General features: G+C 35.4%; 1 protein-coding gene across 1 annotated transcript; it reads right to left on the bottom strand.

The window, feature by feature from the left end:
- Positions 1-307: 307 nt before the first annotated feature.
- On the bottom strand, positions 308-22,177 carry LOC117904617 (suppressor of mec-8 and unc-52 protein homolog 1). Its single transcript, XM_034817309.1, has 16 exons — positions 22,072-22,177; positions 21,467-21,677; positions 17,061-17,213; positions 13,772-13,820; positions 11,295-11,378; positions 10,824-10,927; positions 9,233-9,319; positions 9,049-9,102; positions 7,849-7,944; positions 6,246-6,373; positions 5,829-5,955; positions 5,673-5,732; positions 5,396-5,503; positions 3,220-3,320; positions 868-919; positions 308-657 (listed from the first exon to the last, which is right to left on the bottom strand). Exons 1-16 carry the CDS (start codon positions 22,101-22,103, stop codon positions 559-561), a joined length of 1,545 nt encoding a protein of 514 aa, XP_034673200.1. The 5' UTR covers positions 22,104-22,177; the 3' UTR covers positions 308-558.
- Between the last annotated feature and the right edge of the window lie 2,244 nt (positions 22,178-24,421).

Here is a 24,421-nt window from a genome sequence, read left to right as displayed (position 1 = left end):
TCCTTTGAGGGTACTTTTGAAAGTTTTAAAATGTTTTTTTAAAGAAACATCTATCATGTACAAGTATTTTGACCCATAAAAAAACACATTGAAGGTGAAAAACACTTTCTAGGTTCACTGCCAAACAGGTCCAAATGATTCTTTGATGCATCATTGCTTCTACTGTGAATCACTCTCTAAAAAGATTCCTGTTTTGAAATTATTTTTGGTAATTAAATGAATATATAATAATAATAATAAAACTACTTAAAAAACAACATTTAAATTTAAAAAGAAAAAAAAATTACCTTCTTACGTTACGCACTCCTAACCTTACAAGACTACTCCCAAACCCATTCTTCATGCTTCATCTAAAATTACAGAATAATAGGGGCAAGTAAATTTCTAATTTCCGATAACATTTCAACTTACCCACTAGCATTCCTTGTGACCCATTTACAGATGAATCTTGCTTTAAATAAACAATAACTACCAAAAAAGAATTAAAATCAAAGTACAACGAAGGTTTTCGGAAAGCTCAGAGTTGTTTTACATATAAAGAGAATGGGAAAAAGGGGTTCAAGGTTTCCATAATTTCATGGTGCTGTCTTCACTATATGTAGCAACCAGATTCCTGTGGGGATGATGGGTTACGCCGATTACATCCTTTTCATGCACCTGCCAGTGAAAAAAGAGGTAAAAGGGGGAAAATAAATAAATGAAACCACCAATACAAACGCAGTCCTAATACTCATGACAGTTTAATGAGACACTGCTTGTGAAGAACTTTGCTGATTCTTGTGATGTCAGATACACCCAACTAATAGCAATCTCAAGGTGGTATTAGTAATAAATACTGGCTTAAGCTTCCACTACCTAATAGCTTACCTTCATTAGATGCTCTAATTTACCCGATTGGTAGCTGAAGCAGTAGATATTCCTACATATGATCAACAGTTCAGTTAGCTAATAGTAGAACCGACACCTGCAGTAAATCCAGCAGAGACAAGAACAGGCACATGGGAATCATATACTAAAGCGACATTTCAACAAGAAATGGAAAATCTTGTTGCAGCAACAGAGCAGAATACCATTTCAGCGGTTCTTAATTACTTTTAAGTTTAGGTTAAAAAAAAATTGAAGTTACATTTTTCTCAGCACCAGTTACAAATTCTTTAGGTACTAATCACCATGATGCTACAAGCACCTGGTTTCGGGTTGAAGGTTCATTTTCTTCCAAGAAAAAACTTGGCTAACTCACAACTGAACTAGAAAGTTTTGCAAGTGAGGGAAAAACTAGAACTTGATGATCGTGCTGGGGCAATCCAGTTTCCAAGTTTAGCAGAAACTCCCCTCAGGAAGGAAGGGTTCTCCTTGGCAACTGGAGCAATTGTTGGAAGCTTCTAGGGCCTTGATAAACCAAAAATTTCTGAAGAGGTTGCAGAGGGGAATAATCACTTCCTCCCGCTAAAGAGAAGAAGGTGTCTTCAACTAATTGAAACTTTTGATGTTGGCAAATGGAGGGTCATTCTTATTCCAGAAGGAGATGGATCCATTGGGTTGTCATCAGCATGAGTCAGTTAACTGAAAGTTCTGATGAAACCCAATCAAAAGGACCAAGGGAAGCCAGCAGTGATGTATAAAAGTATAGAGGATGGATTGAACAATGGTTCTCTAAAAGTTGAACCTAAATTTTAAAGGTTGAGATTGAAGAAGGCATCTTTGGTAGTTAAGCAAGAATGCCCTGAATGCGCAGCAGCTGGAGTTGGAGAGTGAACATGTGGACAAAAGCTAAAAGATGGTAGGGACTCAAAGTAGTGTCTTGATTGCCTGATCCTAAAAATGTTTTTTCTTTGTGCAAAAACCACAACCCTTGGGTACTGTTACCCAGAAAGGAGTTTCTCACACGGCTCTGTCGTAAGGCTAAGTCCCCTGTCAATTCATATCCAGGCACTGGACTTTTTGGTGGGGCAGGGGCCACTATAAGTATAAATTGATACTATTTGTATCAGAAAACCCAAAACTTTGCAAAACCATCAGAGGCTAGAATGAGAAGTAGGCTACAGGAGGTGCCTTGGAGGTCATTGCAATGCTTTAGAAGTTTTGTCTTTCCTCCTCTAGTTGATCTTTTCATTTGTGTAGCTTCAGCTACTGGTAATTCTCAAGAAGTAATCTTGAACATTACCATATAAAGTATTTTTTCATCAATTAAGTCAGGTTCTGAGTAAGTATTTTTTTCATCAATGAAGTTTGATTCTGAATAAAGTCACAAGGCCCACAGAATTATGAGTAATATGAAATAACACAAACCAATGCAGCTACTCCCAATGTTGGTTTGCAGTGAAGTTTGTATTTTAAACCTTGTGTATACTAATACCATGAAAATTTAAAATCATATAAGAACTAAAAGCACAGGAAGAACCAATTAAACAAAGATAAAGTCATCAAGCAAACCCATTTTTAAGTTATTAAACCCCCACCTTATTAGAAGTGCTATTGGAAAGAAGAAGAAAACAGCAAAAGCAAAGACCAGGAAAAAGTGAAGAGAGAGAAGAGAAAGGTAAATAGAACTGTTCTATTCAAAGAAGCAAGGCACAAAAAATTCAGATAGAAACAAGCCTAAAATGGGTATCCTTTTACGTGGATGTGTATTGCAAAAGGAGAACTATGAATAGCAGAATTGGTTATCGCATGAGGTCATATACTCATTTTTTTTTTTTGATAGGCGAGGTCATATACTCTTGTTAATAAATTTTATATGTGATTAAATGATAGGATTACTATAAAGGCAATTTCAGATAAAATAACTGAGGGTGAGACTGATGATGACAGCTCTGAGGGGATATATTTATAAGGCAAGCCCATGGAAATGACTAACTAAAATTATTAATGCAAACACTAATAAATTTAGTAATAAGATAGTTTAAGGATCAAAAGTTTGCCAGGTAGCACATTGCCGCCATAAACTGCCTACTTGAGAATTGTTTAAAAATTATATATCCAAAACCAATAAAACTAGAGCATAGTTGTCTAATGATCTCAAACCTTTTTAAAAACTATCACCTTAAACCAGCTTCAAAAGTGAATGAGAAAAAGAGAAATAAGAAAAATAGCTATATAGTCATTACTTATTTATTGCAAACAAGTAAAGAACTAGATTTACTTAATGGAAATAGATAAAAAGTATGACATTAACCATTTGTGATATTGAAGAGCACAGCACTTCATTTAAGCAAATACCTGTCTTCACCAACACAATAAATCCATTCTCCTTTGGGTGAGACACAGGCTGCAACAAAATCTCCACCTTCTCTTTTACCAGAAGAGAAGCTCTTCACAACCTGCATCACAAACATTTAGAAATCACAACAATTCTGATCGTAGTTCCCCTTGGTTATGCACCTATACACCTAACTAAAGCTTGCTTTGCTAACTGCTTACATGTAAAACAATAATGATTGGCTCATGTTATATGCATCCACAGATCATCTTTATTAATTAAAGGACGATCATCTGCAAATCATCATAAATGGATGGGATAAACCTAAAGATCTTTACCGCCCACTGATAGATCACCAATTTAGGGACTATTACAACTCATAATCTGTATAAAAATTGGGTCAATCCTGTATTCAATACTGTATTGGCAGAGAACAAGGGATTGCCAGTTTAGGTCCTCCATTGCAACCCCTAAATAATACTCCTACACAAAACCCTAGAGATTACAAACGGAACCAGTGATTATTTGATTGATGTTCAGTCAGCTGTATGACATATAAGCAAGATTTCATGTTAAAAAGGATGTACATATAAAGTACAAGATTTCAATAAGGATAGAATTGTTTGATTAAAGAAAGATATTGAACAATTAAAAGCAACAAACACACGTGTGCCCAGACCCGTATAGCAACTTGCTTACAGAAAGCATGCAAGGAGCACTAAATAACAAAAAAGAAAGAAAAAGAAATACCATGGGCAGTAGGAAGGCCTTAACCAATCCCTAATCTATAGCTTCCTTCTCTAGAAGCAAATAAACAAAAAAGAAAGTAAAAAACAAAAACAATACAAAAAATCAATCAAAACTGTAGCACTAAGAAGGCACGAAAAGAAAGAAAAAGGGTAAAACAAAAAAAAATGAAACAAAACAAAGAAAAACAAAGAACAGAAACAAACAAACCACACACAGTAAGAAGGCCTTGACCAATCCCCAACTTTAGCTTGCTTACCCTCCTATGGATCCTTTAGCTATGAAGAGATTTGAGGAAAGAAATTTATGCCCTTCCTGTCCAATGAGCTGCACATCCCTCCACCAGGCCCTCACCATGTCCTCTAACTTAGGATGACAAAGCGATATGTTGTCTAAACAGATGGGAACAAGGTCCTACTTAATTGAATTGCAGTCACGAAAATAGAAAATGATTTGACAAAGGTTTAGGCAACATCTGAATTCTTGGATCATGTTGGAGAATTCAGATTCCCATTTATAGGAAAACATGAATCTATCAAGTCTCTTAAAAGGGGCTCTGCTGCAAGTTACCCCAAGTAAGGGATGTTTTTAAGGGCTGGATCCACCAGCTTGCACTCCCTAATTAAGTGGGAGACAAAAAAAAACTCTCCCACTCAAAGTGGTACCAGCCTATGACCTTCTGGTTATTAAAATGCAATCCTGACAACAATAAAGTTTCTACTCCCCTTAGCAACACCCAATGGATCCCAACTAAAAAATTGTCTTTCAGCTCGGCTAGAATCCCTTTCACAGGCTTAAGCTATTCAACTATACCATTGAAATTCAAAGTCCTCCCCACTATCCACATGAAACCTAAAGGATCATTCCACCATTGCACAAGCCTTCAACAGTACAGTGTCCCAAACTTGAACCTCTTCATCCTGCTCTCCCACCAGCCCCGTAAAACAGAAAATGGCTCATCTGTATTCCTAGCATCCAGGATACCCTCATAATTCCCCTAGAAAACAGCTCCAATCTTAGGTTCTTGAATCAAGAAAACATTTGGGACTTGCAAGAAAATCATAGATAGCTCTCCTCTTATTGCTAGAACCAACCCTCAAATACTCCAGCTGATCATCTTCATCGAAACCACATCAATGATTAGATAGAGGACAGTGATTAGAGAGAGCAAAATGGTGAAGAAAGAATTATGTAGCCAACCCTAAGCCTCCCACTGTAGGAGAACTTCAAGAAAGTCACAGTAAGTCATGCAAAAATTCACAACTCTTACACATGCACTTTAATTCACAAATCACAATGTGAAGTTTCAGTTCTATGATGGTCTGCAATGTTTAACAATGAGAAAAGAGCCCTCATCAGTTGGTTATTTCCTATTGTCTACACAACAGACTAAAATAACAAATAGTGTGCTATCTCACCCTAGTTTCCACAAAGAAAAAGAATAAGTACCTGTCCTTGAAGTGTCATAAGGTATATTGATGATGTCCTGTTACACACAATAATATGGTCTGTATTTTTGGGGAAAAGATGAACGCCATTTACAGATGCGTCACCACCCTAACAGTTCAAAAAGAAAAAGGTAGTAATTAGTCAAGAAATAAATTAAAGCAGACCAGATATGCAAAGGAATCCAAATTAGTTATATTGCTCAAACCAAAGAGAGATGCACTTTTTAAATAAAAGAAGTACCCTTAAATCCATCAAAAAAAAAAAGAAAAAGAAGTACCCTTAAAGGAGGTGGTGGCTTAAATGTCTGCAAACAGTCGGTTGTCTTCACATCCCAGACCTATAATAAGGCATATGCAACCTGTTATGGGCACAGGAGAATGAAATAGCCTAACCTAGTCTGTTGTCTTCACATCCCAGGACAAGATAAATTTACCTTTACTGTGCAATCACTGGAGGCAGTAACAACACGACCTCCGTCGTTTGTAAATATAGCATCATTCACATAAGATGAATGGCCACGGAATTCCTTTAACAGTTTCCCAGACTTCAGTCCATGGATTCTAAATCAAACATAGCATAAGGTAAGTAACAATAGAACAACCAAGGGGTCCTCTCCTATTTCATAATCAATAACATCAAAATTGATAGAACTGCCTCACACCATAGAAGCTCCACAAGAAAACCCCGACAAGAACTTTATGTAAACCACATGAGAAAAGGAACTAGACCAAAATATGAATGAGACAAATGCCAAAATGTTGGCATGTCAGAATCACTACTCAACAAGTAATTTTGACACACCACATTAAGAAACACAATGCAAAAGGAAATTCCATTAATCAAATAAAACCTTGCAGTGCTGTCAAAGGATGCACTTAGTATCTGACTTCCATCTCGAGAGAAAACAAGACTTGTAACACCTTGGGAATGTGCACGTTCAAGTCGGCGTAAGCATTGACCAGTCCTTATACGCCACACCTGATACATATAGTTTGCAAATAAATCATCTTCAATTTTGATGTCAAACTTCCAATTTTGAAGCAATACTCCAATGTTTCACCAACAGTATAATGAAAGAGAAAAGTTGATGCAAATTAGAAGGATGCATAACACAAAAACATTTACAAGGTTCAAGCCAATGACAGGAATCAGATAATAAAAACAAAATTTGAATGCAAGACCAAATTTCTTAAAATAGAAAGGCATCAAATAAAACAAAAAGGAATAGAAATAATTGACCTCATGTAACACTTTCCATCCCTCCCTTTCATGCTTTTAGCTAAAATCCACCCAGCTGAATTCCATATCTAATTGGAATGCAGGGATAATTCGGAATCAGTTGAAATTTTGGGTAACATCATTGCAATAGCTGTTTAATTGAGAAATATTGCAGTATTGATTATATTTCCCTTCATTTTTTGTCAAAATAACATGGAGGCAGCATTTTATTGAAAACTCCTGAATGCATAAAATGTTAGCCAAATGCTTATGTTATACTTTATGTAGCATGGAAAAGAACAACATCACAGATAAAGAAAGCAAAGTCTGGAGAAGCAGGATGAAGGCAACATCAAAACTTATTTTAAAATTCAAGACTCATCCAACAAGTCTCTGGTACCTGTCCAAGCACATCGGAGAAGTGTTGCCAAACAGAGTACCATCTCCAAAGTACACATCTGTTTGGAACCATCCAATCCCTCAAATGCTATACAATCGAAACTCAGATTTTTTTTTTCCATGATAGATTTTTTGTTTTTTTTTTTTCTTTTGTTGCTGTTACCTGGAGGTAAAACTGGAAGCTCCCCCATCCCCATTCAACCCCTTGCCACTTGAGCCAATCCCAAGGTCTGTGATCAATTTTCAGAATCTTATCATTCATCAGATTCCAGATACTGCTTTTACAAGAAAATTATAGAAGTTTTTCCCTTCTGTAGTTCAAATGGCAATAGTTTGGTGGGTACATGGTCATTCCATCAATACCACCTTCCATCAATTTGCCATCACAACTTACATTCTCCATGCCGTGACTTCATTAGTGGATGGAACCTTTCATTTTGGCTCACTATATAAAAGAACTGTAAGCCTTTCCTCTTTGCATAAATATGTGCATCATCACCACTCATCTAAAGATCCTTTTATACATTTTCTTAATGAGATTCTAAACCATATACAATGAGGACACAGAACAGGATTTTGTTTGCAGCAAGGTTCTGAGGTGTCTGACACAGCAAAAGAATACAAGGGGTGAAAATAACAATTACCTTGCTACATAACTTCCTAGGAAACATTTTGATAAGTTCAAATAAAATAGAATATAGAGGGAGATTGTAAAAGTTACAGCATATGATTTATTAAAAATCCACCATGGCAAGACACCCAAAAATAGAAGATATGGAATTAAAGGAACAAATAGAAATTTAACTTCAAACCAATGTATGAACAATTAACAATACTTTGATTTTTCCATCTTGTGATCCAGATGCAAGCATCTCCGAATCTCTGCTAAAATCAACACAAAGGACAGCATCATCATGCATCATAAAGGTTTCCTGTAAAAGTTCATAGCATGTCAGCAAATTCATAGGAGGCCTCTGCCAAAAAGATTAATTGCTAAAAGTTTCTTTGTGCTTTGTAGGAACCAAAAATAGGAAATAATATTCATTACTGTGTCTTCCTCCAATTATTCTTGTCCTTGTATTACCATAAATTTAATCAGTTATGTTTAGTATGCCAGGCAGCCACCCACAAATATGTGGCATTTAAACTATTTTTCGAAGAAAACAAGCACTTGAGTATTGAAAGAGCAAGTGTAATCAACAAACATCCCATAAGCCAAAGACCAGACAGCATTATGTCTATGTCATTCTATCTTTAAGCATCTCATTAGTGGTGACCTTCATGATCATTAACTGAAGAGGATATTTCAGTCGTGAGGAAAGGAATGTCATTTTTCAATGTAGGAAGATTTGAAAGAAGGATTAAGAAGTGCACATGCCACTCCTACACAAGGACCAAGATCACTCCCAGAATAGAATCAGTTAAGTAAAACTCATCCTAAAGAAGGAGCAAAGAAGCCAATTAACCAGTATCCTGATCATTTTAAAGTTATGAAGAAACCAAAACCAAATAGAAGTGATTAAAATGACTCCAAAAAGTAGCCACAGGACTTGAGATTCCATATAGACAAGGCAAAACAACTGGAAAAGATTGATCCACAACAAAAGATCTTCCAGGAAGCAACTCTGAAGGTTTCTACTACTGGTAATTGGGGTTCAAGTAGGAACCACCCTGAGGACAACATCAAAGTTAACCTTGATAGGTAGTCTTAGGAAAGCCACAAGAACTGGGTGTAGAAGGCATTTGAGGACACAGTATTGAAAACTTTTTCTTGCACGACTTGTACATTGAGAAAATGCAAGAAAAATAGGAGCTATTCAAATTGCTCCAAAATGATAGATAAGTTACAAATATCAATAAGAATGTATAACAAGTACATTAAACAATTATTCTGCAGAGTTGTATCGAATGAGTTAAGAATAAGAAAAAGTAACATTTAAGTAATGGCTCCTATCATTGTAAAGAAGTTTCATCACCATATGCATCCAAGCACCTATATTAGAATATGGTAATTAGTTTAAGGAAAAACCACTCACATCAGCCTGATACTGAAGATCCTTCTTAAGTTTCCCACTTATATGGTCCCAAACCTGAAAGCACTCTCGAAGTCAGAGAGCATCTGAGTTTCATCAAAAAATAAATAAATAAATAACTATAAAGAGAATGTTTTTTTTACGTTTTTTTTTTTTTTTTAATAAGTAAAGTTTTTAATTTATATACCTCAATAAATCCATCCACGGAGCAAGACACAAGAAACTGCCCATCTGGAGAAAACCGAGCATATTCTGCATGACTTTTTGTTCCAAACTGCAGTGTAACACCAGCACAACACATGAGATGAAAAGCAAAACAACTGAATAACCCAATAGCATAAAGGAAAAACTAAACACCAACCAAATAATAGCTCAGAAGTTTCTTCAGAAACATATAAATAAGAATAAGAACTCAAATGAAAAACTGCTGTGATTTCCTTCTCCAACACTTCTACAATTTCGATGCTTTAATTCCATAATACAGACAAAATTTCATCAAAAATTAATATCACCCCAAGGTGTAAACATTATATTTAGCAATAAGTGAAGAACAAAAGTATATTCAAGGGTGATATGACAATTCTGGCACACGATGCATCAAAATGTAGCCACCCACATACAATTAATAGAACACCAAGACATGATTCTTATTTGGACCATAAATGTTGCTACAAGAAAAAAAAACATGAATCACTTTTTTTTTTTGATAAGTAAGCACAGAATTCATTCAAAGAAGGCAAAAAAGCCCCAAAGTATACAGGAAGTATACATGGCAGCTAAGGCCTTACAAGCAAAAAAGACCAAAAACTCACCACCCCTTAACTGGAGGCTAACCACTCAAGGAATCCTATAAGGGAATGCGGCTCCTCACCCCTATACAATTTAGCCCAACCCCAAATGTTACATACAAACATTTGAAAAGCTTTACAAAGATTTTGATATGAAAATGTCTGATTATTGTTCTGGAACAGGTTCTAAGTAGTTTAAGACCAACCAAGGACATTAGACACAACCATTTTATGATGGAAAGGTAAAAGATTACTACAACAGTTATAAGCACTATCATCTAAGGAAACATCTAAAACAACAAATCAAGAATCCAATAGGCTGGCCAAGAGGAGCCATTCCTTTTGTTGACTTTGTTGGGGATCTTTGTGCCTCCTTGAGTTGAGTGTGGGGTTCAGCCCGAAGATCTTCCCCTCTCTAATCTTGTGTCTATATATATCTTTCTTTCCAAAGGACCTCCTATCCTTCTTGTTATCATCTATTATTTAGTACAATTACAGGTATAATTTTTCATCTGAATCAAAAATAACAAGATAAAGAAAATTTAAACACCAATGGTCACTTCTGGCCATTTGTTAGGCTAAGAGCATAAAAGGATAAGAACATTGTCTGGGAGATGAAACTTTAGTTTTCATTTTTCTTTTTTCTTTCAATAGGAAACAATGCATATTGGGTTGCACTCCCTCTTCCATTCAGGCACTGTCCTATAAAATTCCATTTGCTTGTCAAAAGAAAAAGGAAAAACACAAAACGAAAAAGAAAAGGCAAAACATAAACTAAACAAAACAAAGAGATGCACAAGTGAACCAGTTCCCCAGGTCTTATTATTAAAAAAATTTCAGCACCCAAGATCAGTAATGCAACAACAGATTCCAGAAATAAATAAATAAATATTTTATCTGGAAAATGTGAAACAAAACAAACTACTGCAACCCTCCTGGCTGGAAAAAACTAAACATTACCAGAACCAAGAAAGATATATTACACCTTACCTTGATGGTGTGCCCGAGAGTTGTTGGATACATATCATCTACATCTTGTTTCATAGCAGCTGTTCCTCGGAACAAGTCAAACTGTGTTCCTGGTGGAAGTAACCCTGAAAGAACAAAAGAAAAATCTGTCAGGTGAAAAAGAAAACAACAACAATGAAAGAAAAATGTTTCAAAAGATATAATCAATACCATAAGAGTGCCTAAGCATCAATTAAACAATTGATTTTCCAAGGCATGAAAAGGCGGGCAAAGGTTATGCAATGATAACAATTTTTTTTGCCCATCTATTTCCAATAATATGCGTTTCAGAAAATAGAAAATATATTTAATGCAACTCCAGTTCTTGTACTCAACGAAGGAAACAAGAACTCAAGTGTATTACAAAACAAATAAATATATAAGATTTTGAAAGCACTTTAAGTTAACAAGTCACATTCACAGCATAATGCAACATTACAATAAAATGTTAACCTTGATGTTGCTGCCACTTCAGAGCCTGACCAATGAGAGCCATTAATCGTGATGGAGGAACTACAGAAACTTCAGCAGCAAGGGCTGACAAATGAAAGAGAGGAAAAATCATAAAGAAAATAAAAGACATGAAGTATAACTACAAATATTAAAGAAATCACAGTATACAATTATAAATGCATTATGCGTTGATCGATCCCATTGCTCCCTGTATATTTAAGTGAGATCCACAGGCCTTATTGTGACTTCAAACCAACTGATTTTTAGTGACAATACCAACCATTCTTTAAACACTTCAGACAAGATAAGAAAGGAATGACACACTACATCACTAAGCCAATACACCAGAGTTTAAATAACAACTGCTGAATCAGAGTGCCAAGGCTTGATTTACAGGAAAAACCATTAGGCATAACATGAGAAGAGGGCAGACCATGCCATCTGAAGGAGAAAGCTAGGGAAATTTCAGTAAACACATTATTGAGATTTAAAACTTGCTTTACGTCATAAATTTACTGATGACCCAAAACAGGATTAGTTACATCCTTCTTATTTCCAGATCCAGCATTGTGAACATTTGATATTTATGTGGTGCCATGGTGAGCATAAAGGTGATCAAATCATTAGATCACATCAATAACTTCTGCACCACTGGGATAAACATGGTAAAATAAATGTGATCAGCCTATTGTTTATATTATAATGAAAAACATATAAGCTAAAAGAATTTGTCTAAATTTTTCTAATTAAAGTTATACAACTTGGATGAAGAAGGTCAACAACATAATATGTACTTTAGCTACAAAATTTATCTAAATTTCACTACACTCTTAAAGAAGATTAATTACTCAGAAGCAGTAATATTTTTCAGAAGTAGAGAAGTTGATTCTTATAAGAGCACCTAGTGTGGTTTGTTGGCCTACTCTTATCTCCCCTTTATTTTCCATTGCTTTATTGCTGAGAAGTTAGAGGAGTTACGAAGAAGTTTCCTTAAGGGAAAATGGGAAGGGAATTTAGACAGGCCTGAGTTAGTTGAGACAAGGTTTGGGAACCAAAGAAGAAGCAAGAGTTTATGTCTATGAGAGGTTCAAGGTTGGGTGTCATCAATAAAGTCTTCCATTGAGAGCTTTGGAGATTTGTAGAGGAGCTAAAGTCTGTGCAAAAAGTGGAGGCAAAATATGGAGATGGAGAGTAAACTTGGAAGATTAGGTTTGTAGATAGTGTTTTCAGGGAAGAAGTAGGAAAGGAGTCAGAGAGCTTTCAAAGAGGGCAGACTGCAGAGCTTCAACATTGAGCTTAAAGAGTCTCTCCTTGAGTCTTGGTTTTCTGTTGTCTATGGATTCTTGAGGAGGAAGGAGTTTGTTACCTTATGATTTTGTTAGATCAGGAGGTGTGGGATGAGATCATTGTCTAGTGTTAGTTTGCTAAATGAGGAATCTACAATGTATACTACAATAGATATTCATATGGTGTCCTTATTGAACTAAAAGTTCTGGTTGAACTAGGAGTCTATAATATGCATGCACAATGTCATAGTTTTTGTTTTTTTATAGGCAAACAGAAAATATATTAAGCAGCATCTAACAATAAAGAGGCGCAGCCTAAGCACACAGGATAACATTATAGTTAATTAGACTATTGATTCAATTAACACAACTAATATTGTTTTATTTTAGAATTTATCTTGTGGATTCTATTCAAAGAAGATGATGGTAATCTTTCCAGGTTTCTAGCATGAAATCTGAATTAAAAAATGGTTCAATATTGTGACTTTTCCCTTTAAGAGTCTCAGAAAAATCTTGAAGTAGACTATTAACAAAGTTAAAATTCAAGTCATAGGTTCATTGCACATAGAGTGGATCTTTTGTTTTTTTAAGTTTTAAAAACAAAGAGGAATATCATGCCTACAATAACACATATCGCAGCCTTTTGTAGGGAACATCGTGACTTTTTCCTTCATTCATAGGCTGTTAACTACACATATAATTTCTATTTGAGGCCTATCAAAATAAAAAAATAAATAAAAATTAAAAAGGAAAACAGAAAAAGAGAACAAAAAGGAATTGAAAGGAAAGAATAAAAACAAAGAAGAAAACAAACACTAATAAAAAGAGAGAATAAAAACAGGTGCAGACTTCAGGGATGAGGTGTTACAAGCAAGCAACAGTCCTACAGATCTAAACAGAACAAAGTCCCTTTAACTTGATTTTCTTTAAATCTCTAGGATTAAAGGAAGTATATCCATCATCACCATCTGTTATTCCTCAGCAGGGTATACTTTTTCATTGTCATCATCCAATTCACTTTAGTTTTTGTAATATACAGTACCTTTCATGGTCCATGTCAATATTATAATACTTTAACTTCCCGGGGAGATAACTTCATTTTCAATAGGAAAGACATGAACCCAAATTTTAACCAGCAACATTCATGCATCAATTAAATGCAATAGCAGTGTGAGAGGCAGAGGGGAAAACCTTGGGCAATTTGAGCACGACGTTTCTCTTTTGTTGAATCTTGATAAGCCTGTCACATGACACAGTGCACAGTTTTTTAGCACCAAGCACAAACTCAATGAAGCAGAAACTATAGCATAGATTTGATGTGATAAAAAATAATCATCTCAACAATAATCATTTTCATCAATTCTAAGGTTAACAATGCTCTTACTGTGCAATGGGAGTTCTGTACAGAAAATATAGAAGCCAATGCAACCAACTTGCACAAGGAACCATAAAATTGAACAGTGGGCAGATTCAGAAATCTGAAAGAAAATACAAAGGCAATAAGATCCTACAAGAGCAGTGAACATATAGAAGCACAAATTCCCTCCCTTGGAGTCAGGGGCATGATCTGACCATGCAAGTGAAGTGCCATGTTTAGTTCACCTCTAGTTTAATGGCATTATGAAGAAATATACAGAAGTAAAAGGAAATGCAACATGATGATTTTTTTTTCTGTAGATGAAAAGCCACAACCCAAATGAAGATTACTAAGTTAAACAAAGTAACCACCAAAGTGTAGCATAAATTTCTATGCTACCAAAACTATATCCATTACTACATTTGCCATGAAACCCGCTTTTAATAGCCCAATTTCTTTATAATATTTTGACTATTCAAACAAATCTCACCAAGCCTAATGGATCCAAAAAATCTGAGAGTCAGCTCAATACAGAAAGATAAATACTTTCTATTAATAGGGCGATGCTATAGGGTTTTTTTTTTTTTTTTTTCACTCTCTCTTGATAGGTAATAGGCAATGCTACAGCATCATCTTAAGGTATCAATAATTTGGGATTTTTTTTAGCCAAAAACTAAATAAAGCCCCTTTATTTAGGGAACAAAACCTAGACATAGAATTCAGATTGTATTCAAGTTGGTGGTGATTGAAGACTCAACTGGACATCAATATAATTAGGGAAGTTCAAATTGATCTGTTTATTCCCAGATCCATAAAATGATCACAATAACTCTCATATTTTGTCTGCGTCAGAGGATCCAAGTTGTGATTCATAGCCTCTACATTGAAGGACACGGAAGAAATAAGATTGACCCTCTCTTCCATTAGCCCTCTTCTCTTCATATGAGAAACTCTAGCAACTCATCTAGAAGAAAGCCTTCATCACACAATGATGAGACCTGAAAACTAAATGATTCATCTTTATTGCAAGTCCAACACCAATTTCATTACTCAAAAGTGTTCCAAAGAATTATTAATGTATGTTTTTTCCTCCTCCAAACAAGATGTATTGGGCATGGTCTCCTATGCCATTTACTCTTCCAAATCCTTTGTTTGGTGCCCTCTCTACAAGCTAAAAGCAAAATACTTTCCCTCAGATTGTTAAATCAGGAAGTCGAAGCATTCACTTAGTAGGTAGGACATAATAAGATTAGTACTAATGCTCTGTTCAAGATTAGGAGGCTTTATGAAGTCATCAGCCCCTGATTAGTGTGTCCTGTGCATGGAGAGCACAGAGTCAACTAACAATATTTTTCTCCACCATATTGCCCCATTGCTCCATTGCCTTGGGGTCAATGGCAAAAGCATTTTTTTGAGTGGCTTGTATTACATTGGTTGCCACAGAGAGTTTATCAAAAAAAAACATTGGTTGCCACAGAGATAAAATATGTTGACTATTTCCTGTCAGGTGTTAGGGAGGAACCTAAAGGAAGAATGTTGAGGCATGGGAACTTTTAACCACACTTTGGATGATTTGGCCTAGGAAGAACACCAGAATCTTCAACAGAAAAGAGAACCATTGACAACCTGAAGGGTAACATCTAACACCTCATTTCTCCTAAAAGGCTACCACTAAGGAATTCTCTGGTGTTCTGGTTGCATTGGAAATCGAATTGGCTTCCTCATTGAAGAGGTGTGTAGTAATCAGGGCTATTTGGGCTTAGCTACCTTTTAGGTGCTGCACACTCAATTTTGATGGCTGTTCTCTAGGTCACCATGTCAGATGGATTAGTCACTGGTTTGAGGACCAAGGGATGGATCATTAAACCATTCAAAAGGACTATTAATAATGGGTCGGCTAATGAGACAAAGATTCTGCCTTATTCAAAGACTTGAAAAGGACAACCACAGCAAGGGTCTTTAAACTTGTGCTAAATCAGCATTTGGCAACGTTATACTCTGGCATCAATAGGCATAGAAGGTACCCTGGTATGGATGATAGCTGCATTGTGGATCTTCCAAGAGAAACCCATTGATCCTTCCTAGGAGCAGCTAACAAAAAGGTTGAGAGACTCACAAATAGGGAGCTTATTCCATCATCTTTGTTGGAGACTATTTTCCTGAATTTCTGCAAACTCTCCTTTGTCTTGGTTCTTCGTTTGAAGGGTATTTTTATACTAGGAGATGTTGTACCGCCTAAAGAAGCCCCACCCTTCCATGTCACTTTTCAATTTTTATTAGTAATGTTTCTATTTCCTATATGAAAAAAACGTGGCTACACAAAAGAACCCTAACTAGATCATTTTCCTCTCTCTCTCTCTCTCTCCCTCCCTCCCTCCCTCCCTCCCTCCCTCTCCCTTCTGTGTCACTTTTCAATTTTTATTAGTAATGTTTCAATTTTCCGTGTCCCTCCCTCTCCCTCTCCCTCCCTCCCTCCCTCCCTCCCTCCCTCCCTCCTCCCTCTCTCTCTCTCTAGGCAAACAAAAATGTTATTTACAGGATCAATCAGAAAAGGGTGCACCAAAGTACATAGAACATATGCAAGAGTTGCCAATCAGCGATAAAAGGAGAAAGAAGCCAAAAAAAAGAAACAAAATCACTCTCTCCCCATTATTTAGAACCCTACCGATTAATTAGATCTAAAATAGGGCAATGTGAATGCAATAAGGTCAAATTTAAAACTAGGATAAATTCCAGTCTCAGAAAACCACCCAGAGTCTCAAACTAGTCCAAGATTAAATATATTTACACTGCCAGATTTGGTAATGAACCATAATTGTACAAATTACAAGGTTTCTGAAGAGGCCGTGAACGTTCAATAATGAATGAAACAGCGACTATGCCATTTCAAGAACAAAACCAGTCAACCAAAGATTATCAAATGATTTCAAGTACAGAAATGATTGCCATATGTGGGATATTTTCTAAAAAGTTTATAATGCATTGACTTGATAACTACCATCAATGACATCAAACATACACATCATCCCACTGTATTCAGAAACTCACTTATGAAAAACAATGGTAAAATGGAAGAGTAGTGTGAAGAATGATACAATGTATGATTAAAACCATCATTCTAACCTCATGTGGATCAAAATAAGTTCGAACAAGAAGATGCTCAAGACGCAAATATCTTTCAGGCTGCTCTTGTTTCATGACACCCATTGCCTGAGTTTGTCTTAAAATAGCACGTGCAGTATCCAATTCTCGCAGTTCAATCATTTCTAAAACAATCTGCAAACAGAAAGACAACAACACCTGAAAAATGGAAATATCCATGGAGGCAAATGCAACAATAGAGCATCTAAAATATGATATTTGATTCTGACTTGACAGTCCAATATTGAGGCCAAAACACAGACACAACACCAAGGGTCAAAACAATCTAAATTTTTAGCTGAGACGAAATTGGCTTGACAAGCTTGAACATAGAATGATAGTCAACTCAACCCATCCTAGGACAGGAGCCAAGAGGGCCACTAGATGATAGTCATATCGTTCTCACAAGATATCAATAGTGTGTGAGATGGTAGTCATTCTCCTCATGAGAAATCAATAGTGCACACATACATGCATGGAAGAGAGAGAGAGAGAGAGAGAGAACTACTTGAAACCATTGTCATAAAAGAAAAAGAGAATTGGTCATCATTACCATCCCAATAAAAGTGAGAAAAGTATTTGTTGATGCTTATAATTATTTTATAAATAAAAAAATAAAAAATAAAAAGATCCAGAACTTCACAATTTTTTTCCTTTCAAATTGTAAAACTGGAGCTTCTTTATTGTTATGCTCTGGATGCACATGACCTAGGGTGACCAGGATACATTCTCAAGATTAACCTTTATCAAGAATCTCTTGGTTTCAATGTCACCTGTATGAGATAAACCAAAGGAGATGCCATCGATAAATAATGATTGCACAACAATCTCCGGCAGGTTCAATAGTAGCAGCTAAGACCCCCAAGAACCCTCCCCCAAACAACCCACTACACCACATGCTCCCCCACCCCACCCACCACAAAAAACCCCCTCCTTTCATATGTTAAGATCCTCTGCCAAATAGCTGCTCATACAGAGAAAGCACATAGTTTCTTCTCAGGGAATCGAACCCTAATCTCAACAAGCTTGTAGTAAGATTTCATTGCAAACCTTCCATTTTTAGTCCTCTTCCATATCATTTCATCCTCACTTGCCCAATCCACCTCCACTCTGTAAATGTACTCCAAAGAGGAACCTTGGATTCCAGCAGTTCCTTATCTGGGCCCGCCTGACCAATTTGTCATCCTAGGAACTCTGTTATATGTTATGCTGGAAAATGTTTCCTTCATAGTCCTCCACCAACATTCCTAATCTTCACCCTCTTTGCATATTCCCACTCTGTAACCTATGAATTTAGAGAAATCTTCCCACCAACTCTTAATTTGCTTCCAAAGCCCCTTTCCCAAAGGAACCCTACCTCTACCTCTTCATGACTCCTGGCCACCACTGTCCTCCATAAATCCTCCAAAAAGTCATCGAGCGAATGTTTTTATCATGAAAAAAGATGGCAATAAAAAGAAAATGAGAGGGTCAATGATTTGGTTGTAATGGAGTACCAGCAAACAAAAAGTTGAAATTAGAAAAACAACCACAAGACAAGCTTAATCTTACAAAAAAAAGGGAATATTACACAAAAGATTTGGTTGTAACATGTTTGCACCCTGAACTACAAAAACAAACAAAAAGGCCTCTTAAATTGTACATGCATAAAACTTCTTCCCCTCTTATCAATTTTCCATTGAAAAACTAATATTTAAGTATTTTTTTCAACTATTTCGATCCACTTTAGTGATGATTTTTCCCTTATTTAAAAGAAGAATGTTTTTAAAAGATCATGCTGATGGGAGAAAGCCTTTTAAAGTTTATTCAAGGAGGAAAGGAAAGACCTAAGTAAACTTTAAGTAGGATTAATATTAATTAGAATTGATTTAGGATTGGTATTTGTTGGAGTCTAATTAAGATTAGCTAGTTGAGTTAAGAATTTGAGTCATGATAGGTTATTAGAGTCCTAGTAGACTTTGAATGTTATAATTAGAATTAGAATTATAATAGGTTATTAGAATCCTAGTAGACTTTGGATTTCTTAAAGAAGTCTATAAATAGACTAATCAATGTAAATCAAAGGGATGAATTTATATTAATAATATTATATTTTCTTTCATTGCTGTTGGAACCACTCCACAAGGGATCGGATGAAAAGATCCCTCAAACTTTGGTGTGATAATTCTTCATCTTCAAAGGTCCTTTGGTTGCGATCTCCCCAAATACACCAAAATAAACAAATTGGAGCCAGTTGTCAAACTGCTCTTTTCTTCTTCCCTAGCCCCTTGAATTTCCATTCTAGGAGAAAATTTCTCACTGAAACCGGGAACACCCAAACCAAACCAAAAGTTGTTAACAATACTGTCCAAAGCTGTCTTGTCTTATCACAATGAATCAAAATATGATCAATTGACTCTTCACTATCTTTATAAAGATTACATCTATTAACCATGGACCATCCCCTCTTCATCAATGTGTCTACAGTTAATATCTTCCCCCAAACTGCTTCCCAAACAAAAAAACGAGTTCTAAGAGAAGCATAAGATCCCCAAATCTCTTTATCTGGGAATAATACATTGTTCCCAGCCCTTAGAGAATTATAATAAGACTTGACACTATACTTTCCCCTCCCATCATATATGTCCAAATACATATACACACAGAATTAAAGACTTTTAAGAAAAGAGGTTTGTGAGGCTCTAATTCTAAGTCAAAAATTTAGAGGAACAATTTTCTTAAAATTCTGCCAGGGATCAGTTCTAATAGACCCTTGGGGCTCACTTCCACCTGTAAGCCTAACCTATTTTGACCTTCTATTTCTTGTTTCCTTCAATACACATTTAAACAAATTTATCTGAAATTTCAAAGTATGTGAAGTAACTTTGTCAAACATGATACACCCAAGGAGTTAGGTATGGATTTTTGTCATCCTAATGTTCACGTGCTATCAAATCATCTCTAACTTTCTCAAGTCACAAACTCTCCAACATCTCCTATTTTAGAGGCATTGTCATATAGACTATTGAATTCCATACCACAAACATAAAAGGTCATCAAACAAGCCATCTAAAAACCCATTTCATTGTCCTGGACTCCTCTTTTTTCAACTCCAAACCATTTTACCGCAAAAAGGCAGAACCATTTTACAATTAATTAAATCTCAGCAGTTACAGTTATGAAGATCCCTCTTCTTGCAATTAAGAAGAAAACTGATGGAGGAGAATGAAAAAGGAGGAAGAAAATTCTGAGTTGGGATTGACTTATATCTCACTGAAACGGGCAAGATCACCAACAGCTTTCTCGATGTCTTTGTGTTTCCAGATCCATGATATCTTTGTTGATATGCAGATCTTACAATTTGCAAGAAAATATTATAAATAAAAGAAATGGACCTATACACCAAAGTACACAAGACATACCAAGGGTGTCAAATGGCATTGTCATAAAAATGAGAAAAGCAAATCACACTACTCCCTCTCTCATCTAGAGCCCACCCAAATCCACATAAAAAAAAATAATAAAGGCATTGAGTCTTCTCCTATGTACAAACACACCCACAACCTAAGTTGCACAAAAATGTGTGTTCTAAGTGCTTGAATTGTCTACTCTTTACTTTCAAACACCATTTGATTCCTCTCCTTCCAAATCGCCAAAAAAATGCATAGGGGAGAGGCCCTCCATACCATCCATTTCCTTCCCATAAAAGAGCCAGGACATCTTAAGAGAGTTACCTTGACCGTAGAACAAAGGACTCATGCAATACCAAACAAAGAGAATATAATTTACCATAGAACCCTTACTCTGGCACAATGAAAGAGAATGTAATCTATTGATTCCTTTTCACTTTTACAAATAACACATCTTTTCACCAACAACCATCCTCCCTTTTGAAGCCGATCCTCAATCAATACTTTGCCCCAACTAGCTTCCCAAGCAAAAAAAGCCCATTTTTTAAGAGAACCATGAATTCCAAATGATGGCCTCTAAATAAGGAATTGCATGCCCCGACTCCAAGATGGAATATAAAGATATGATGGAGAAGACCCTATTCCTGGAATCCATCCATACCACTCTTATCATTCAATTCCCTGCTCACTAGCATCCCTTGAAGCCTCTAGAAAAAAGCCTTCACATCATCTAGCTCCCAATCATTTAAGTGTCTACAGAAACCCAATGGCCTCCCTCACTCTAATCCTCCCACACATCCTCCACCCAAACCTCCTTTGAGGAAGCTAAAACAAACAAGGAGCAGAAAGCCATATATGTGTATATCATCAAGTACAAGTTAGTAAAGTTTTCAAAAACAAAATTATATGGAAAAGAACCATGAAAACTACGAATGAATCATAAAGAAAGTAATACGACAATACGAACAATCTTATTTTTGTTAAATATGCACCATCTACCTGCTCATACAAATCCTCCAGTTTCTTCCTGGGAAGCTTAAGTTGTGCTACTTGAGGCAATATTGCATCCCACCTTCCACTATTAATATCAGCAATAAATGTCTCGAGGCTGTCGACCGTATTCAAAGATACCTGACACTCACTTTGTAATGTCTGAAACGTTTGGTGCAAGGAATTTTCTTTACAAAACTGAAGCACGATCTTAATGACACTGAAAGATGAAGAAATACATAAAATTAGATTTACTTCACATCAAAACACTATAAAATATTAGACAGCTGAAGATATAGGAAGAATACATATAAACAACCAGCATTTCACATGACAAGTTTTAACCCGCTGTTTGGTTGCCGAGAACATTTAGAAAAAGAGAAGAGACAAAAATGCTGAATTTTCAAAATTTACATATCCACACTGAAATGGTAAGCAAAACAGCAAAAAAAATAAAAATAAAAATGAAATTAAAAATAAAACGAGCTCAAACTTCATTTTCCATTTTCCTTTTCCTGAGTTTTCTCGGCGTCCAAACAGAGGGTTTAACTGAAATGAGCAAAGATTAAAGAGAATAGAGACGGTAGTAGAGGTAGATGAAAGAGAAAACTTACTCTCGAGCTTCGATTTCTAAGGTCGATGACATTGTTGCAAACAGTTGTAGCAGAGCGATGAGAGAGAGAGCGAAAACTAGGGTTTATGTTGAAATTGGCGGGTCACGTGCGTGGAGCGAGATAATTTTCTCATGGTTACTTTATTTGTTTTCACTTCTATTTTTTTATTTTTGTTTTTGAAGTTAAGAGCTTTAAAAAAAATAATATTAAATAATCCCTTTTTATTTTTATTTTCAAAATTTGTCAAATATTTAAAAATTAAAAATATAAAAGGTTAATTTCTCAAATGTATTTAAGCGCGTTTTTTTAATATAATATTGAACATCTTACTATTATGTTTGCTATTCTAAAAAACAAGAAAAAAATTATATTTAGTATTATTTTAATAAAAAAATAAAAGTGAATAAATTATATTTGTTAACTTAATTTTAAATAATAATAATATTATTATTATTATTATTTTATTACTAGTTTATATAAATAGTAGGGAGTTTAAACATGATTGGAGACTCGAACAAATAAAAACCTAAATTTAATTAAAATTTTAAAACATATTAATAACTGTTGATTTAAAAATACTACGAATTAAAATCTAGTGATAAGTTATATTTTATAAAATATAATGACTCGTATAAGAAGTATGAATTTACTTTATGTTGGTGTGTTGGTGCGTATGGATGCCTCATCTTGGTTATTAGAGTTGGGCTTTGAAGTAGTATGCTAATTTGAATGGTTACGTATTGAACAAGATGTATGCAAAACATGTCTGTTGTTATTTGAGTGACATGTGTTCTTCTAATTACTATCTTATAAGAGTTTTTCACCTTGAGGGGTACTTAGGCTAATGTATGGGTTAGTGATCACTTTAAGTCACATATGAGTAAGACCCACATGGAGGTTATATATTCTCGTGATCTTCGATGGTTGTTAACTCAACATGTAGTTTGTGTATACCCAAAATAGACACCATGATATCCTGCTAAGGACAACATATCCCCTTTGAGTAATTCTAAGATACACAATCAAGGTAAATTCTTGGCTAGGGTAATTTCAATTGATTATTGGAATTGATGTTTTATCATTTTAAGATATGGTAACATCAGTTTACTATGACAAAGGTGAATTTGCAACTTGAAGTTTAAAGATATAATTTATTAGTGGATAGCAGATACTAATTAAACATGAGCAAAACAAACGAATACAAGGATTAGTAGGTCATGGGACAACTATTATCTTTAGCAATTAGATATGATTAGTGGAGTGCAACTAGTTAACTTCAATGAAGTGATAGATTACTATGAAATTATGTTTGATTAATTTTGTGAGAGTCGGAATTAGATGTTGCATTGGTCCCCAATCAATCTGCCTATTGGGAATCATATAACAAAGATGTCATGGGTGGCATAGAACTCATCTACCCCAGGCTCTTCCACCCGATCTCTTCCTTCGCGGATGTTTGGCACAAGAAAATAGTGGACTTCTCTTTCTTTCCTCTTGATGGTGGTTAGATTTTCCCTCTCTATAATTTTAAACAAACTGAACTGGAAGATTGAAGCATTAACCCTTAAAGGGGTTTGTATATGCTTCCATACGGGCTTAGGTGACTTAAGCCCAAATGGGGCTTAGGTGACTTAAGCTCAAATTGGGCTTAAGTCATATAATCTAGCCTACTTGTGCTAAATTTAATTAAGTAGCCCTAATGGACTCCAATTAATTAATTACCTCATTCCAAAAAGTCAATTCATAAGATCTAGTGCAATCTTACATTTTTACCAAACTACCCTTATGCATTCTTTTGTATTACATACCCAAAATACCCTTAAAACACGTGTCATCGTGAGCTATGAGCTCAAACGATGACTACTATGACCCATAGGAAAATACTAACTTTCTTATAATCTAATTCTGAAGTTGGCTCAACACTCCACTAAAAAGAGTTAATTGCACTCCAATATCATATGAAATTTCAACAAGACAAAATTCAAGTTTGTGACCTACTATTCATTGTATACAGACTCCCCATGAACTAATATTCGTAATATAATATATTGTGTCATTTCTAGTTTTTCATCTAGAATGAGTAGACATCTAGATTTTAATTGCTGACAATGTCCTTATATCGTTCCCAATTAGTAGATTGTCATCTACAAATAAGATCTTAGAGCACCAACATGCTTATTTGCGACTTCTTGTACACACAAGACCCCTTGCTATGAAAAATATCTAGTTGTTTTATCTTATAAATGAGATGCACTGCAATGGATAGGAGCACTATGATAGATTTGAGTATGACTATTGTTGAAAATGTTTTCCATAATTAAAACAATGTTTTGAAGTTTGAACTATAACT

The sequence above is a fragment of the Vitis riparia genome, chromosome 17 (genome assembly GCF_004353265.1).
Source record: "Vitis riparia cultivar Riparia Gloire de Montpellier isolate 1030 chromosome 17, EGFV_Vit.rip_1.0, whole genome shotgun sequence".
Taxonomy (NCBI): Eukaryota; Viridiplantae; Streptophyta; class Magnoliopsida; order Vitales; family Vitaceae; genus Vitis; species Vitis riparia.
The sequence above is the reverse complement of the archived record's forward strand: the minus strand, read 5'-3'. Positions and strand labels throughout refer to the sequence as shown.